The 17,376-nt window shown below is 33.3% G+C and overlaps 2 protein-coding genes across 2 annotated transcripts in view; one reads left to right on the top strand and one right to left on the bottom strand.

The window, feature by feature from the left end:
* The first annotated feature begins 18 nt into the window (after positions 1-18).
* LOC134728114 (notchless protein homolog 1-like) overlaps positions 19-17,376 on the top strand; it is a 36,852-nt gene continuing 19,494 nt past the window's right edge. The window contains exons 1-8 of the mRNA XM_063592546.1: positions 19-125; positions 1,309-1,463; positions 2,112-2,412; positions 3,255-3,331; positions 4,980-5,077; positions 5,954-5,990; positions 6,829-6,984; positions 7,685-7,832. Of these exons, the coding sequence (XP_063448616.1) occupies positions 1,311-1,463; positions 2,112-2,412; positions 3,255-3,331; positions 4,980-5,077; positions 5,954-5,990; positions 6,829-6,984; positions 7,685-7,832 (970 nt within the window). The 5' untranslated portion in view covers positions 19-125; positions 1,309-1,310. The remainder of the gene's footprint in view (positions 126-1,308; positions 1,464-2,111; positions 2,413-3,254; positions 3,332-4,979; positions 5,078-5,953; positions 5,991-6,828; positions 6,985-7,684; positions 7,833-17,376) is intronic.
* On the bottom strand, positions 13,255-15,471 carry LOC134728112 (uncharacterized). The gene has a single exon (XM_063592544.1). The coding sequence runs from the start codon at positions 15,455-15,457 to the stop codon at positions 14,015-14,017; it is 1,443 nt and encodes a 480-aa protein (XP_063448614.1). The 5' UTR covers positions 15,458-15,471; the 3' UTR covers positions 13,255-14,014.

The raw sequence follows: 17,376 nt of genomic DNA, 5'->3' as shown, positions 1-17,376 counted from the left end.
AAAATATATTCCGGAAATCGTTATAGATTTTTATTTAGAATGCTGTAAACCGGAAGCACGTGTTGCGTCAAAACAAATCAACACATAAATATTTTTTAGAGTACAAGATTTATAAACAGTCACAGGTAAACAACAACTTAGAAAGAACAATTTGAATATTAGAAAAATAGCTTGATTCCTATTATTTTGTTTTCCAACAAATTCTGTGTGATATTCCGTGTAAGAAATAAGATCTGGGGTTTTTTTTCTGATTTGGCTACGCACTTTACACTTTATAAAAAATCTTTACAGCATAACTTTTTGACCAGTTGTGGATAAATTAATGGTGTCAAATAATTGGTTTTAAGGATGGAGAATTGGGAAATTAATTTCGTTTCTCTCAAATGGTTGATGTTAAAATTTTACATGTTAGAGAAATTGATATAAAACATGATAAAGACAGATCCATATTACCATAGGCAGACAGGAGCTTAGCTCTTTGACAGACGAATAGTCTGAAAGTTGGGTAGTCCAACAGTCCGATAATCTGACAGACTGATAACCCGACAGTTCGTTATTCCGACAAAGGTACAATGGTACAACATTAACATGATTAAGCTGTGCTGCTGCAAAGTATATTGATCTTGTCTTCACTTAATAGACAATAGACAATATTTAATATGAGGCAGGCATTACCTGTGAAAGGGAACATAGTTTGCATGATTTTTTTATAATTCAAACCTGTCTGGAAGGTCCAATTTTTGGGAATAAAACTGTGTACTATACAAGCCTTTTAACAGTAGTTCCACTACCTTTATAAATATCTCCAGGTCTTCAACACTTTTTTCCCTTTTCTTTTTTCGATCTGCATACCACCCATCTTTGCAACTGGTAGGACCACTACTGTACAACCCCAAGACATCTACTCAGAAACTCTCTGGCCAGTTCCACTAGATATGTCATGGTCAATCTATAATCGCCAGGTACCTCTCTATACATGATATACACTTGTTTGTACAAGTAGAAATTGCTCGCAGGGCCAATGATAAGAAAATCCATGAATGGTTCCAGTGGCATTCAAACTTTTAATTTCTGGACTTAAAGGCTACCCCCTCAATATGATTAAATACACCTTCAGGGATGTCCTTACAAAGTTTCATGCTTGTATCACCATATGCATGATTTGCGTGGTAAGTGACTCAACTATAACTGTGTAATCTTATGTTATAAAAAATATTCATTGGGTGACTGTCCATTAAAAATCACATATGATAATTCAAATGTTTAATTATAGAAGGCTTATGTCTAATATTTTGTTATATGCTTCAGCTATGACATCTGACAGTAATCTGGAACCTAGTGATAGGAGAATTTTAGTTCAGTTTAAAAGTGAGACTGGAGAAATTAACGGGAGTCCATTTGATATACCTATAGATATAAACACAGAGAAACTACAACTAGTCTGTAATGCATTGTTGACAAATGTAAGTATGTGTAACAAAATGTTAATCGGAGTCTGTTTGATATACCTATAGAAATGATCGATATAGATACTGAGAATTTACACATGAACTACAACTTGTCTGTCGTGTACTGTTAACAAATGTAAGTTCTTGTACGTCAGTAATTTGTCACATGTTCAATGTATGTTTCTACTACTGTGGATTGATTATAACTAGTTGGATACCAATTTTCGTAGGACTTGTGGGTACAGCGGTTACCAAGAAATCCAATGTTCAACGAATAATATCTTTCAGTAGGCTTTGATATATTTATATATAGATAAATGACAGAGGTTGGCAAAATCACGAAATCAAATATCCACGATTATGCAAGTTTTCAGCAATCCAGGAAATTGATACCTATGAAAATAAATGATTTCTATGAAAATAAATGATTCCACAGTATGCACACAACTGTTGAGTTAAGACACTGGTGCATTCAGACAACACATGTATTGGTTTGAATATAAACTCATGCTCTGAAGTCAAATTAATACCTTAAACATGTTGTACATTACAAATATAAAAGACATATCTATGCCATTGTATGTGCACATTTATTTTTTTAAATTCAACCAAACTAGTGCTAGATTTAACCTCTTTTTGATATCTTTATTACCATGATTACAGGAAGAAAAAGTTCCGTACACATTTTTTGTGAAAGAGACAGAGATCATAGACACATTATCTAAGGCTTTAGATAAAGACACATTAGAACAATCAGAGGAAGTATTGGACATTGTATACCAACCACAGGCTATATTCCGTGTCAGACCAGTCACCAGGTGTACTAGTTCTATAGAGGGACATGCTGAGGCGGTTATTTCTGTAGGGTTTAGTCCTGATGGAAGATATTTGGCTAGTGGGTCAGGTGATACAACTGTCAGGTTTTGGGATATTTATACAGAAACACCACAGTTTACTTGTAAAGGTAAGGTCAAGGCTAGGGGGCAACAATAGTATGGAGGGAGGATATGACTTTTAAATAGTTTTATCAAAACAAACAAAAATACCAAAAAAACAACAGAACTTGCATGTTCAGATTCGTATCTGTAATAAACAATGAAACAACACAACATTTGCCAAACATTTTTACTTGTGTGAGATATTCTTTCCTTTAAAAGCTGGAAGTTCAAGGACATGTTTTTTGTACATTTATCCTGTGGTTATCTCCCCTGGACTAGATGTAGAGTAAGAATGTCATTGATCACAGGGTATTATTGATTTCATGGGAAATAATTGAAATAGTGTTTGTAATGGTAATATATGTAGATCTGTATACATTAGTAAATAAATCTAAAAATCAACTGGGAAGGCTTCCCTGATCAGATAGGTATGGGATATAACACCAGTGTGTATTTAACCATTCATTTATTCTAATTTCTTCATGATGAACAATTAAATTAACAACATGTTTTCAATTCTTAAAAGATTAATCATCATTTTAAACTTGTTAAGGTGGTACATAACACTATAGGCTAATTTTAGGGAGATAACTATGTAAAAATCAGCTGAACCTTGTAATCAAGTTCTATAGTTAATGAAATATTAGTCTTCTCTTAATAAAAATTAGTGTTTGTCAATCTGCTTTATCCAATGAAAATTTTCTGATAAAGTGTGTGGTTCATTTTGGGTCGCAAGGTTTAATGAATAGCAAAATTATTTTCTTTAATTTTATACTTAGCTCACAGAAATTATATGTCATTGTATGTATACATAAGGATTGGTTTAAAATTAATGTCATATTTAGTTATTTGCTGGTATTTGTTTCAGCACATAAACATTGGGTATTGTGTATAAGCTGGTCACCTGATGGTAAAAAGCTAGCCTCAGGCTGTAAAAATAGTCAGGTAAGTTGGTCCTCAATATTTTAAGGACATCTGATGAGGCCACACTTAAAAATATTTTGGTTTGCCCAAACCCTACCCAAAGGTTGAGACAGTGGGTAGGTAGGTAGGCATTTTCTTTTTTTTATTTCAAAAAAAGAAATTGAAGTATCAGATGTTAGTAAGTCTTCATGCCTATTTGATTAAAAAAAAACTTCTTCAAATCAGGACAATAAAAGAATTTGAGTAGGCAGCTTTTTTCTGGGTAGGTAGCGTTTGGGCAAACAAACCTATTTTTTATTTTGGCCTGATCTGAATTGTTTAATTTGTAAAATTTATTAGGGAATATATACCAATATTTCTGTCAATTGACTTTTGGTTTATAATGTGAATACTACATGTACTACATAATAAATATAAACCTATGATTGTGTTGAATAACAAAAATAAATGAATAAAAACCACAAATTTTATATGACTTTTGTGTGCATGCAAAACAATACATGGTAGAGGGTTATATATTATCAGACTTCTTTATAATTTGAAGGAACTAGAATCCAGAATAAAGTGACTTTATATCTATTTATTATATTTACCATCATTCTTTAATAGTATTACAAAACTAATTAATGAATGAGAAACCAGAAATTTTTATAACCCACCTATGATAGTAGAGGGGCATTATTTTTTCTGGTCTGTGCCTCCGTTCGTTTGTTTGTCCTTTGGTTCGTCCCGCTTCAGATTAAAGTTTTTGGTCAAGTTAGTTTTTGATGAAGTTGAAGTCCAATCAACTTGAAACGTAATACACATGTTCCCCATGATAGGATCTTTCTAATTTTAATGCCAAATTATAGTTTTGACCCCAATTTCATGGTCCACTGAACATAGAAAATGACAGTGCGAAGTTCAGGTTAAAGTTTTTGGTCAAGGTAGTTTTTGATGAAGTTAAAGTCACATCAACTTGAAACTTTAATAAACATGTTCCCTATAATATGATCTTTCTAATTTTAATTCCAAATTAAAGTTTTGACTCCAATTTCACGGTCCACTTAACATGGAAAATTATAGTGCGAGTTGGGCATCTGTGTACTATGGACACATTCTTGTTTCATACACATATTTATTATTTTTCGTTGTATACCAATTTTTGTTGGTTTCCTTGGTACAGGTAAACCACGAAATGTAATGGTCATCGAATATCAAATTTTCTGTAGGCTTATGTGCATACTTCTGCAAAACCACAAAGTCAAATATCCACAAACTTGTAAATTTTCCTCAATCCCTGAAAATTGATACCCATGAAAATAAATGAATCAACAGTATCATATAAAAATAAGCAGTAAGAATACTCACATAGGGATCAAAGTTTGTGAAACCATCCATAGCTTTAAGCTCTACTGTAAAAAGATATATAAAATTGCACTTCATATATTTTATTGATTTGGCCCAATTGAAGTACTTTTTGGGGTACTTTATTGATTTGGCCTAGTTGAAGGATGTTTAGGAATTTTCCTTCTTTTAAATTAAATTATGCAATATATGACTGCCACAAAAGTGAAACATTTTGAAATAGAAAATACAAATAATCAACTGTGAAAAAACAAGTTGCAAGTTCAAGTACCATATATACAATACAAAAGTTTTCCATCTTTATACTATAACCATTTTCCAGATTTGTATATGGGACCCCTCGACAGGGTTACAGACAGGAAAAACATTAACTGGACACAGACAGTGGATTACATGGTTAACATGGAAACCATTACATTTGTAAGTTTATTTTGATGTACATATATATATATATGCATGTAAAATTGAGAATGGAAATGTGTCAAAGACTGAAAGAGACAACAACCCAACCAAAGAGCAGACAACAGTCGAATGCCACCAATGGGTCTTCAATGCAGCAAGAAACTCCTCGCACCTGGAGGCATGCTTCAGCTAGCCCTCTAAACAAAAATGTATACTAGTTCAGTGATAATGGATGCCATACCAAACCTTGAAATATACACAAGAAACTAAAATTAAAAATCATACAAGACGAGCAAAGACAAAAAGATCCTGACTTGGGACAGGCGCCAAAATGCTGGGGGTTAAACATGTTAAGTGAAATCGCAACCCTCCCCCTATACCTCAGGCCAATGTCAACAATCAAACACGCAACAATACATATTGTATGGTTAAAACTTTGACATTCTTGCCTTTTTCCTGCAATTATCTCCCCTTTTCACAGGTCTCTATTTCTTGTGTAAAAAACACGATACTAATCTGACCTGATCATTTGTGCATTATTTCTTTTTTGTATGTTATTAAATCAATTACCCATTACAAATAGTACAATGTAGTATGGTGCTTAATGTTCAGTGTCAAATGCTGTATCAGGCATGTCAACCAGTCTTCTCTTACTCCTAAATGCTGCAATGCATGACAAAAAAATACACACCAGTTTGTCGATGCCTTTTCCTGCCTTGGGATAGGGTCAGAGGATTTAAACATTAAATAGCTAAGTTTAGGGGAAAAACTATATGGTTTGGTTGGCTATATGTTTTTAGAAGATTTGTTTAATTGTCCACGTAAAAACTATTTTGATGAATATTCCTACAGATGTTTGTCAGTTTATTTGTGACTATTTTTATCTTATTTCAGAGACCCAGAATGTAGATTTCTAGCAAGTTCGTCAAAAGTATGTATAGCTCTATTTCATTTATCGAATCTGTTTTTTTAAATGATGATTATCATATGAAATAGTTAAAGAATTCAATTGTGAAGCTCATAAAGTCTTAGTCTGATTATATTTACATCATACACCTTTGGATGGCCAAATTTTTTAAGTGCCTTTAGAAAGCCTTTAAAACTTTACTTCTTTTTTACTAAAAAAAAATAATGATAGAATCTTTATTTTTTAAGTTAAAATGTTTGTTAATACTCTTACAATTATGAATTTTAGAAATAATATGATAAGTAAGATTGACTGACTTACTCGGCATAGGTTGCATTAAGTGATGCTCATGTCTGTCCTTAAATAAAAAAACTAGTTTTTGTTCTTTTTCTTTTAATTATTTGCCACAACGAAATGCTAGGAAACTTGTAAACAATGCTTATTACCACAAATACCGATCAGCTATGGATTTGAGTGGCTTCACTTTTACCTTTCTAGAGTTATGTCCCTTTACAAATATAAAAGATGCTGAGTTTTTAGTTTCTTTTCTCCAACATAACTTAACAAAATCTTTATTGACCCGTTTGGTTGTCAGTAGTTACACATATGAATTTCAGTTTTTAAATAATGGCATTGTTTAGATTTTGACAAATTCTTAAATTAACCTTAATACGCTTTATTATAGACAATTTGTAATTTTTCCCTTTGATCTTACTGCCTTATATTGTTAAGATCATTGTCTTATTAGTTAGGGTATGGTACATGTTACTGACTATTGTATCTAATGATTTCAGGATGGAACAGTCAGACTTTGGGATACATTGCTGAGTACATGTACACTTATTTTATCTAATGTTTTCAGGATGGAACAGTCAGACTTTGGGATACATTGCTGAGTACATGTACACTTATTTTATCCAGTCATTTACAGTCTGTGACTTGTGTGAAGTGGGGAGGGACTAATTTATTGTATACAGCATCACAAGATAGAACAGTTAAAGTCTGGAGAGCTGAAGATGTGAGTAAATATGAATTAAAACAATAAATATATGTAAAATACTAGAAACCTCGTCAGTTTGATTCAATTAAATTTACTTTGATGGAAGCATCAAGAGACAGGTTATGTTCATGTACAACCTTTGGATCAAAAGGAGGGATGGCACACTGGTTTACCTTTGCCTATCTGTTTTGTCCTTCCATCTGTCCCAGGTCTATGAGATTCATGTGAGGTATATACCATATGATGACTTTTCACATTCATGACTAATCAACTTCATATTTACAGGAATTAAAGCTTCCTGAAATTTGGTATCAAGCTACATCTTTGCATGTCATAACATGTGATGTATTTTCATATTCAGCAATCATTACTTCCCTAGTTACAGAATACTAATAAAAGATATTGTAAGTAAACAGAAACTTACAGTCCCAACTTTCCTCTGCAATTACAAACATTATTATTGGAGTTTAAGATAGGACTTTAAAAGCCACATGATATACCTGTTCCTCAATAGTTAATTGGTTGTGTATGTGTAGGTGTTGATCTTCAAGTTAGAGTGGTTAGAGTGTGTTTTATATTTGCCCATTTACTTTGACTTTGAAAAAATTAAGATGTGAAAGAAAGTTAAAATTAGATTTAATATTATAATTTAACTTTCGAAATTTCATTGCTTAAAACATGTAAACAACAAACTAAATGTTATTGAATATATTTACAGGGTGTACTTTGTCGGACTTTACAAGGTCATGGTCACTGGGTGAATATTTTAGCACTAAGTACAGACTATGTTATGAGAACAGGAGCATTTGACCCAGCCAAAGCTACAGTTGTACATCAAGAGGTCACAGATACAGGTAAGTGTCAAGGTTATAGGTCATGGTCACTGGGTGAATATTTTAGCATTGAGTACAGACTATGTTATGAGAACAGGAGCATTTGACCCAGCCAAAGCTACAGTTGTACATCAAGAGGTCACAGATACAGGTAAGTGTCAAGGTTATAGGTCATGGTCACTGGGTGAATATTTTAGCATTAAGTACAGACTATGTTATGAGAACAGGAGCATTTGACCCAGCCAAAGCTACAGTTGTACATCAAGAGGTCACAGATACAGGTAAGTGTCAAGGTTATAGGTCATGGTCACTGGGTGAATATTTTAGCATTGAGTACAGACTATGTTATGAGAACAGGAGCATTTGACCCAGCCAAAGCTACAGTTGTACATCAAGAGGTCACAGATACAGGTAAGTGTCAAGGTTATAGGTCATGGTCACTGGGTGAATATTTTAGCATTAAGTACAGACTATGTTATGAGAACAGGAGCATTTGACCCAGCCAAAGCTACAGTTGTACATCAAGAGGTCACAGATACAGGTAAGTGTCAAGGTTATAGGTCATGGTCACTGGGTGAATATTTTAGCATTAAGTACAGACTATGTTATGAGAACAGGAGCATTTGACCCAGCCAAAGCTACAGTTGTACATCAAGAGGTCACAGATACAGGTAAGTGTCAAGGTTATAGGTCATGGTCACTGGGTGAATATTTTAGCATTGAGTACAGACTATGTTATGAGAACAGGAGCATTTGACCCAGCCAAAGCTACAGTTGTACATCAAGAGGTCACAGATACAGGTAAGTGTCAAGGTTATAGGTCATGGTCACTGGGTGAATATTTTAGCATTAAGTACAGACTATGTTATGAGAACAGGAGCATTTGACCCAGCCAAAGCTACAGTTGTACATCAAGAGGTCACAGATACAGGTAAGTGTCAAGGTTATAGGTCATGGTCACTGGGTGAATATTTTAGCATTAAGTACAGACTATGTTATGAGAACAGGAGCATTTGACCCAGCCAAAGCTACAGTTGTACATCAAGGGGTCACAGATACAGGTAAGTGTCAAGGTTATAGGTCATGGTCACTGGGTGAATATTTTAGCATTGAGTACAGACTATGTTATGAGAACAGGAGCATTTGACCCAGCCAAAGCTACAGTTGTACATCAAGAGGTCACAGATACAGGTAAGTGTCAAGGTTATAGGTCATGGTCACTGGGTGAATATTTTAGCATTAAGTACAGACTATGTTATGAGAACAGGAGCATTTGACCCAGCCAAAGCTACAGTTGTACATCAAGAGGTCACAGATACAGGTACGTGTCAAGGTTATAGGTCATGGTCACTGGGTGAATATTTTAGCATTAAGTACAGACTATGTTATGAGAACAGGAGCATTTGACCCAGCCAAAGCTACAGTTGTACATCAAGAGGTCACAGATACAGGTAAGTGTCAAGGTTATAGGTCATGGTCACTGGGTGAATATTTTAGCATTAAGTACAGACTATGTTTTGAGAACAGGAGCATTTGACCCAGCCAAAGCTACAGTTGTACATCAAGAGGTCACAGATACAGGTAAGTGTCAAGGTTATAGGTCATGGTCACTGGGTGAATATTTTAGCACTAAGTACAGACTATGTTATGATAACAGGAGCATTTGACCCAGCCAAAGCTACAGTTGTACATCAAGAGGTCACAGATACAGGTAAGTGTCAAGGTTATAGGTCATGGTCACTGGGTGAATATTTTAGCACTAAGTACAGACTATGTTATGAGAACAGGAGCATTTGACCCATCCAAAGCTACAGTTGTACACCAGGAGGTCACAGATACAGGTAAGTGTCAAGGTTAAAGGTCATGGTCACTGGGTGAATATTTTAGCACTAAGTACAGACTATGTTATGAGGACAGGAGCATTTGACCCAGCCAAAGCTACAGTTGTACATCAAGAGGTCACAGATACAGGTAAGTGTCAAGGTTATAGGTCATGGTCACTGGGTGAATATTTTAGCACTAAGTACAGACTATGTTATGAGAACAGGAGCATTTGACCCAGCCAAAGCTACAGTTGTACATCAAGAGGTCACAGATACAGGTAAGTGTCAAGGTTATAGGTCATGGCCACTGGGTGAATATTTTAGCATTAAGTACAGACTATACTATGAGAACAGGAGCATTTGACCCAGCCAAAGCTACAGTTGTACATCAAGAGGTCACAGATACAGGTAAGTGTCAAGGTTATAGGTCATGGCCACTGGGTGAATATTTTAGCATTAAGTACAGACTATGTTATGAGAACAGGAGCATTTGACCCAGCCAAAGCTACAGTTGTACATCAAGAGGTCACAGATACAGGTAAGTGTCAAGGTTATAGGTCATGGCCACTGGGTGAATATTTTAGCATTAAGTACAGACTATGTTATGAGAACAGGAGCATTTGACCCAGCCAAAGCTACAGTTGTACATCAAGAGGTCACAGATACAGGTAAGTGTCAAGGTTATAGGTCATGGCCACTGGGTGAATATTTTAGCATTAAGTACAGACTATGTTATGAGAACAGGAGCATTTGACCCAGCCAAAGCTACAGTTGTACATCAAGAGGTCACAGATACAGGTAAGTGTCAAGGTTATAGGTCATGGTCACTGGGTGAATATTTTAGCACTAAGTACAGACTATGTTATGAGAACAGGAGCATTTGACCCAGCCAAAGCTACAGTTGTACATCAAGAGGTCACAGATACAGGTAAGTGTCAAGGTTATAGGTCATGGTCACTGGGTGAAAATTTTAGCACTAAGTACAGACTATGTTATGAGAACAGGAGCATTTGACCCAGCCAAAGCTACAGTTGTACATCAAGAGGTCAAGGTTATAGGTCATATTCAAGTAAATTGTGCCCCTCACAAGGATTTGAGGGTAGAGGGGCACAGTTTGTATATCAACACATTAGCAAAGTTTCTTGTCTGAAAGGGACATACCATATCATATTTATAGGTTACAAATTTAAATGTTTATAGCAACTTTTGGGACTATAATGGCAGATGGAGATCTGTGTCCCTTTATTTTGTGCCACATTGAACACGGGTAAATGTTTGAGCACAAAGCACATAGACCATCTTTAAAACTAATTGTTGTGACCTTCAAGCCAAAGTCGGCTTTATTTAATATTTAACTGTTCAAACATAGAAATGTGATAGTGTGAAGTTGTCATGGTAATAGTTTATTATGAGGTTATATATTTAGGTAAATGAAGTTTACATGAATTTTATGTCACATCAACTAATGATTGCTGATGATTTAGTATGCATTTGTATAAACATTTGAAATTCTCATTTCCATGGAGATTATATGTTCCCTCTCTATCATCATTGTTCATTGACCTTAAAACTTATGTATTGTTTATCAGTTTAAATGTATTTGTGTTGAGGTTTGTTGAAAGGGAACCACTTATTATAACTCAATGATATCTGGTATGCAGTTGTATAAGCATTTGCATTTCTCATTTCCAAAGAGGTTATTTCTGTCAGTGGTTAAATTACTTTGAAGTTTTGCTTGTTTTACTTGGTTTAATGTCACCAATTTTCATCTTCTTTGCCTGATTTACATTTTCTATCAAAATTATAAAAGCAGGAAGTATCTTTCAAGTCTGTGTCAACATTTTATATTTGTTAACAAACAACACCAATCATTCATTGCATTTGTTCACAAACAACATGTCTTCATCCATGCCCCTCATTTCATTTTGTACATTGATAATAAGGTCTTGGTGATTCTCCGTGTGTATTGTTGATGACATGCTCTCACATTTTTTTTTTGTTATTTGTTTTGTTTGGTTGCTGTCTCATTGATTTATTTCCTTCTTATTATTTATTCATATCAGCAGATCTTTCAGGCCAGTGTTTTCTCAATTTTTAAGAACTAAAGGATGTAAAAAATCTAGAATTTAATATTGATACTTTTGATCAGAAGAGCATTGATAGGACCAAAATAAACAAAAATATTGAAAGTTCATGGAGCTCCTTCATGCCTTTACGAGATATTTGATTTTTTTTAAAATGACAGAAAAAGGATGACTCGGATCGACTTTTTACCTTATATTTGTATTGGTATTATTTGGACCTAAAATCAAAAGAAAAGAAATATAGAATCTGGTTGAATTTTGGTAAATGACCTTTTATGAGCTGTTGAAGTCTTCATATATGAAAAGAAAAATGGGTTTTATGGGGCAAAATATTAACCATGTATTGTATGATAAAACCCAAAGAATGCGAACATCTGACTCGAATTCCTTAGCCTCACCAAAGGTAACAAACATCCCTAAGGTCTTCTGAAATTGTATAAACCATGAAAAAGTCCCAGTGTTCAATCAGCCTTATAAATGAACTATCCACTGTATTAATGTAAAGTAGCTCCCTTTAATAATTTATATACAAGTAAAATGGTTTAATTGAGTAACACTTTGTCTGATATGAGTTTTTCTTCATTATCTCCAATAATAAACTAGGTTTAGATAATATTGGACTATATATAAGGTTAAATCTATGTTTGAAGTTTTGTAGAACTTCAATATCATAAATAAAAACGCCCATAATTTTTGTGTTGAGACTATTTTAGAAATGATTTCACTGATATGAACCTTGGTAACATTTAAATTGTTTTATGATCCAATATTTGAAAACCATTGATCTTGACAGGTTTTCTGTAAAGAATTGATTTAATGATCTGATGTTTAATTTGAATGTGCGTTGTCTTTTTTTTTATCAGACATATTAAAATTCTGTAAATACATGTAAATACTTAATATATGATAACAATAAATAATTAAACTAAAGATATCTGCAACAATGTTTTATTAGGTCAGATTTAAAAAGTGAATGATCTTCCACCATGTCTTCACACATTATCCATAAGAAATGTACTTCTTCAATATTGTTTTATTTTTGAAACATTTAACACAATATTTACAAAAATAAACAGAAATAAATTGAATCAGGCACTCACTAAAAAGCCAAATGGATGATAATATAAATTGAAGATAATAAACCATTTCATAATTTGGTTCTATGCTTTTGAAATTCTAGCAAACTATAAAATCAAATTTATCAAGTTTTATTACATTGGTTGCAATGAATTACATTGATTTCCCAGTTAGATAAAACCGATAATTTCACATGTGAAATAAACGTGGTTATTTCACTCTCTGATGTCATACAACAATAGGCGTTGTCAAGACGTTGATAACGTCGGATCAAAACAAATTGGGAATGCGTAGGAAAAACATATAGTTCCTTACATTTTCTACATTAATTTCATAAAAAAAAGACATTTGACAATGTAATAAAAAGTATAACTAATCGCCGTAATTGAATATCAAAAATAAAACAACTTGTGACCGAACGCCGCTATGGATTAAACTCGTGCTGCGCACTCGTTTAATCCATGCGTCGTTCAGTCAAGCGTTGTCTTATTTTTGATATTCAAATACGGCGATTAGTTATACTATAAATTTTTTAGATTCTGGCTAAGGAATTTTATGCACCACATGAACTGTTGTGGTTTACAGTTTTGCATATATATATTGAGGGTTGAGATCTAACTTATCATGTTTAACCCCACCACATTGTTGTGCCTGTCCCAGGTTAGAAGCCTATGGACATTGTAAGTCTTGTATGATCTTTATATTTTGTTTTTCATTTATATGTTTTGGAGTTGAGTCTTACGTTCATTTTCACTGAATTAGTACACATTTTTGTTTAGGGGCCAGCTGAAGAATATCTCAAGGTGTGGGATTTGTGTGTTTTCTGCACTTTAGTCAGGTTGTAGTCTCTGACGCATTCTCTTTCCATTCTCAATTTTATTGCACACAAACTTTTCCAACATGTATGGATAAAAGGAGATATGGTTACTTAAGTATTCAAAGAGACAGCAACAAAACAGCACTGATTACATTTAAATAGATTATCTAGAAATCCATTAAGTTTACTTTTAGATTTCTTTTCTCGTAATGTGTATTTATCTATATATTTTTTAAATTTCACTTCTTGTTTGTTTACTTTCAGTTATCAGGTGATTTATCATTTAGATGTTGTTGGTTTGCCATGCACTGACCCTTTACCCTACTTTTATTTATTTCCTTCCATTTGCAGGAAATTTTTCCGTATGAAAAGTGATTTATTTTAACATTAATGTAAAGATAATACACAGTATGTTTATGAATTACAGTCCACTCCTATATCTGTCTTGTGGTGGGGGGCTAAACTACCAGAACTTTCACAGTATCCAAATCCTGTCTTCCAAACGGTTGTTATATCGATTAAGTCTGATTTTACTCTGAAAAATCGTGCTGATTGTCCAGTAGTCCAGATTGTATGATGGTCTTGTGAAGCTGTTGATTGTGTTCTATAATAATGAATCACTGGGTGGGTCACGGCACCAACTTTACGGTTCCTTATATCATCAAAGATCCTGATATCAGGGTCATGGCAAGCTTTGTTTGTCTCGTTAACCTTTGTGTTAAATTTGATGTCCCCAAAAATTAGATTTGGAACATTTGGTTTGATGAAAGTGAATTTGAAGATGAATTTCACTCTATTCCCAGTGATAAAATTTGAATTACATGTCCCAGTTGCTCGTGTAACAGTTTTCGCTGTTTTGTCCATTGTGTAGCATTCCTTTGCAACTAACAATTGAGAACTTCCAGTCTGCCAGATTATTAACTTGGTTTTTGTAGTTTCATCATATTCAATTTTAAAAGTTTCAGATTCTTTTTCTCGTACATCATATAAAGTAATGAGACGGACCCAGTTAGCTTTTTCTATGCTGCTTTCAAAATCAATGACTGGATGATTGAAATACATGCTGACATTATCAAAGTATCTTTCATCGTCATACTTCCCCTCAAATAGTGTACGTGGAATGTTGAATTTGATGTCACCATCCAAACTTCTTTCAAACTGAGTACAAAAGAAAACTGTTACAGATCCAGCAAAGATTAGAATCAGTCCAAACATTATGAAGACTCTGTATGCAACATGTGTTCTCGCCCATTTGGTCTTTTCTTTGGTTTTAGCTAGGTTGCTCTTACTGCAGTAACGAATTAAAGATACAATTATACGAATACATATTCCAAAAATCATAACACTTGCCTTCACAAGCTGTAGGTAACTGATAGCTTCCTCCCTGCAGACAACAATGGCAACGTTTAGAGCTATCTGGGGAACATCCTCAACCCAAATTGTAATGGCTGATGCCATGTCCGAATCTATCCAGGGATTTTCACGGAAAACTTCCCACCACAAATTAGAAATTTCAAAAATGAAAGTAAATGTTCCAAGAATAGAAAAAGCAAGGAGGGACCATGTTATAGCTGGTTCAGGAGGTCCATAAACTAATCCCTCCTCTGTCAGAAAGACATCTTTAAATAACAACCAGTCACAGATTAAATCTGTAGCGTCTAATCCAAAAACTATCAGGAAAACAAAACACTTAAACCACATTTTATGACGGACTGTATGTATACATGGACAACATTTCTCTATAGCTTCTGTCTCTGGGTTAGCCTGTTCAAACTTCTCAGGTTTCCCGTTAGAGGACTTTCTTTCTAGCTCCGTCATCTCCATCGGAGCCTCCTCTACGGCTATTTTTGTAGGCATTGTGTCATCTGGTAGACTGAAAAGTAAGCAATGATGGTTTAAATTGATTATTATTTTACAGAAAAAGTATTGGATAGAAAATTTGAATCTTTTTCATAATAGTTAAGTTATTTAAAAACCATTACTGTGGAAATGACAAGAAAATGCAAGACATAATTATAGACTTTCTGTAAAAATTTTACAGTTTAATTTTTTTACAAAAAAAGTTTTTTAGAGTATTGGATAGAAAATTTGAATAATTATTATGATAATTAGTTATTTTGGTACTTCAAACCATTACTGTGGAAATGAAAATAAAATATATACTGTGGATTCATTAATTTTCGTTGGATTACAATTTTCGTGGATTTAGTGGGTACAGAAGAACCACGAATTCAAATGTTCAACGAATTAGAAATTTTCTAAAGGAATGAATGTAGACTTTGCCATAACCAGGAAATTAAATATACACGAATATGTAAGTTTTCCTCAAACCATGAAAATTGGTACCCACGAAAATAAATGAATCCACAGTAAGACATAATTATAGACTTTCTTTACAAATTAAAAAGTTTATTTAAAATTTAACATATAAGATTTAGAGTGAAAGTATACTATTCATCACATAAATATTATATCATTGAAATAAAGCTGTCATAGCCCTCTTTGAAAAGAATTAAAGTCAAAGTGTAACACATATATATATTATTTCTAACTTAATATAACTTAAAAAAACTTTTAAAAAATTGATAATAAAGATTTATTATTTTACCGTGGATAAAGCTCCATTATTCCTAGTGGTCTATGGTTTTATTTTTGGATTTTATCATTGATATTATCTTGTATGATAAGCTTTATTTGTATAACAAACATTTTTGTTTGTTGTTATCATTATTTTTTATAAATCAATACACCTGCAAACTAATTTGAAACTAGAATTGTACAAAATTAGTTTGAATAATAAGTACTTCAAGTACAGAAGTTCAAGGGTCAATCATTTCTATTTAGATGACTAAGAATGCCAGGATGCAAAGAGATATTTCAGAGCTTTGTGATATGATGAACAATGCATTGTAGCAGTGTTTGTTTACTTTTTGAATTTTAATATCAAAAACAGCCCTTCATATTTATTCATTGATCATACATTATTTTAAAGGTTGCCTGCACAAAAATAATGTCAAATATGTGCATGAAATATTTCGCACTGGACACCAGGCAAACAAAAATAAATGAATCAATTATAGAAACTATTCTGGCAGAGAGTGCTTCTGCAAACAATTAAAGGAACACTCTATCTTCAAGGATGTTGTTTCATGTTGCATCCATGTTGTTTAATTCATGTTTTTCTCTTAATTTTATCATCTTACAATTTTTTTTTCAATGCAAATGGTTATTATGATAATCAAGACAAATAATTTTTTTTATTATCAGGAAAGAAATACAAAAAAATCAAACTTATTTTCTTACCTCACTTATGGTGTATATCATGTATATTGAGATAAGTTCCAGATAGGTAGATCATCGTAGGTTATATTGTCACTGGTGACTTCTACTGTTGTGATCAAAATATTGAACTGATAAACTTCCAATATAAACCATGTCTTAGCCGACATAGATTTATTTCCTTTAAATTCTTCTGTCGCCAAGTTGGTTGTTAACATTTGACATATTTTTATTTGGATTAAGATTTTGATGTATGGATTTTGCATTGTAGTGCAAGTGCAATACTTTGTCACCAAATGTGTTTTTCATTTATTTTGTTGTAGAACACAAACATTAATTGACCATATAAAGAACCTGCCTCTTTATCTAATGGAATATGGCATTTCTCCCAATAGCTAAATATTACAATTTATATATTGAAATTTCAAACCTCACACAATGCAGTTGTATCAGGCTTGGCTCAGTGTAGCATTTTATTACTGTAAATTCCGAAATTA

This window comes from Mytilus trossulus, chromosome 8 (genome assembly GCF_036588685.1).
Source record: "Mytilus trossulus isolate FHL-02 chromosome 8, PNRI_Mtr1.1.1.hap1, whole genome shotgun sequence".
Classification (NCBI taxonomy): Eukaryota; Metazoa; Mollusca; class Bivalvia; order Mytilida; family Mytilidae; genus Mytilus; species Mytilus trossulus.
The sequence above is the reverse complement of the archived record's forward strand: the minus strand, read 5'-3'. Positions and strand labels throughout refer to the sequence as shown.

Coding starts and splice junctions, on each gene's coding strand:
- LOC134728112 (XM_063592544.1), bottom strand. CDS start 15,457: ATGCCTACAAAAATAGCCGTAGAGGAGGCTCCGATGGAGATGACGGAG.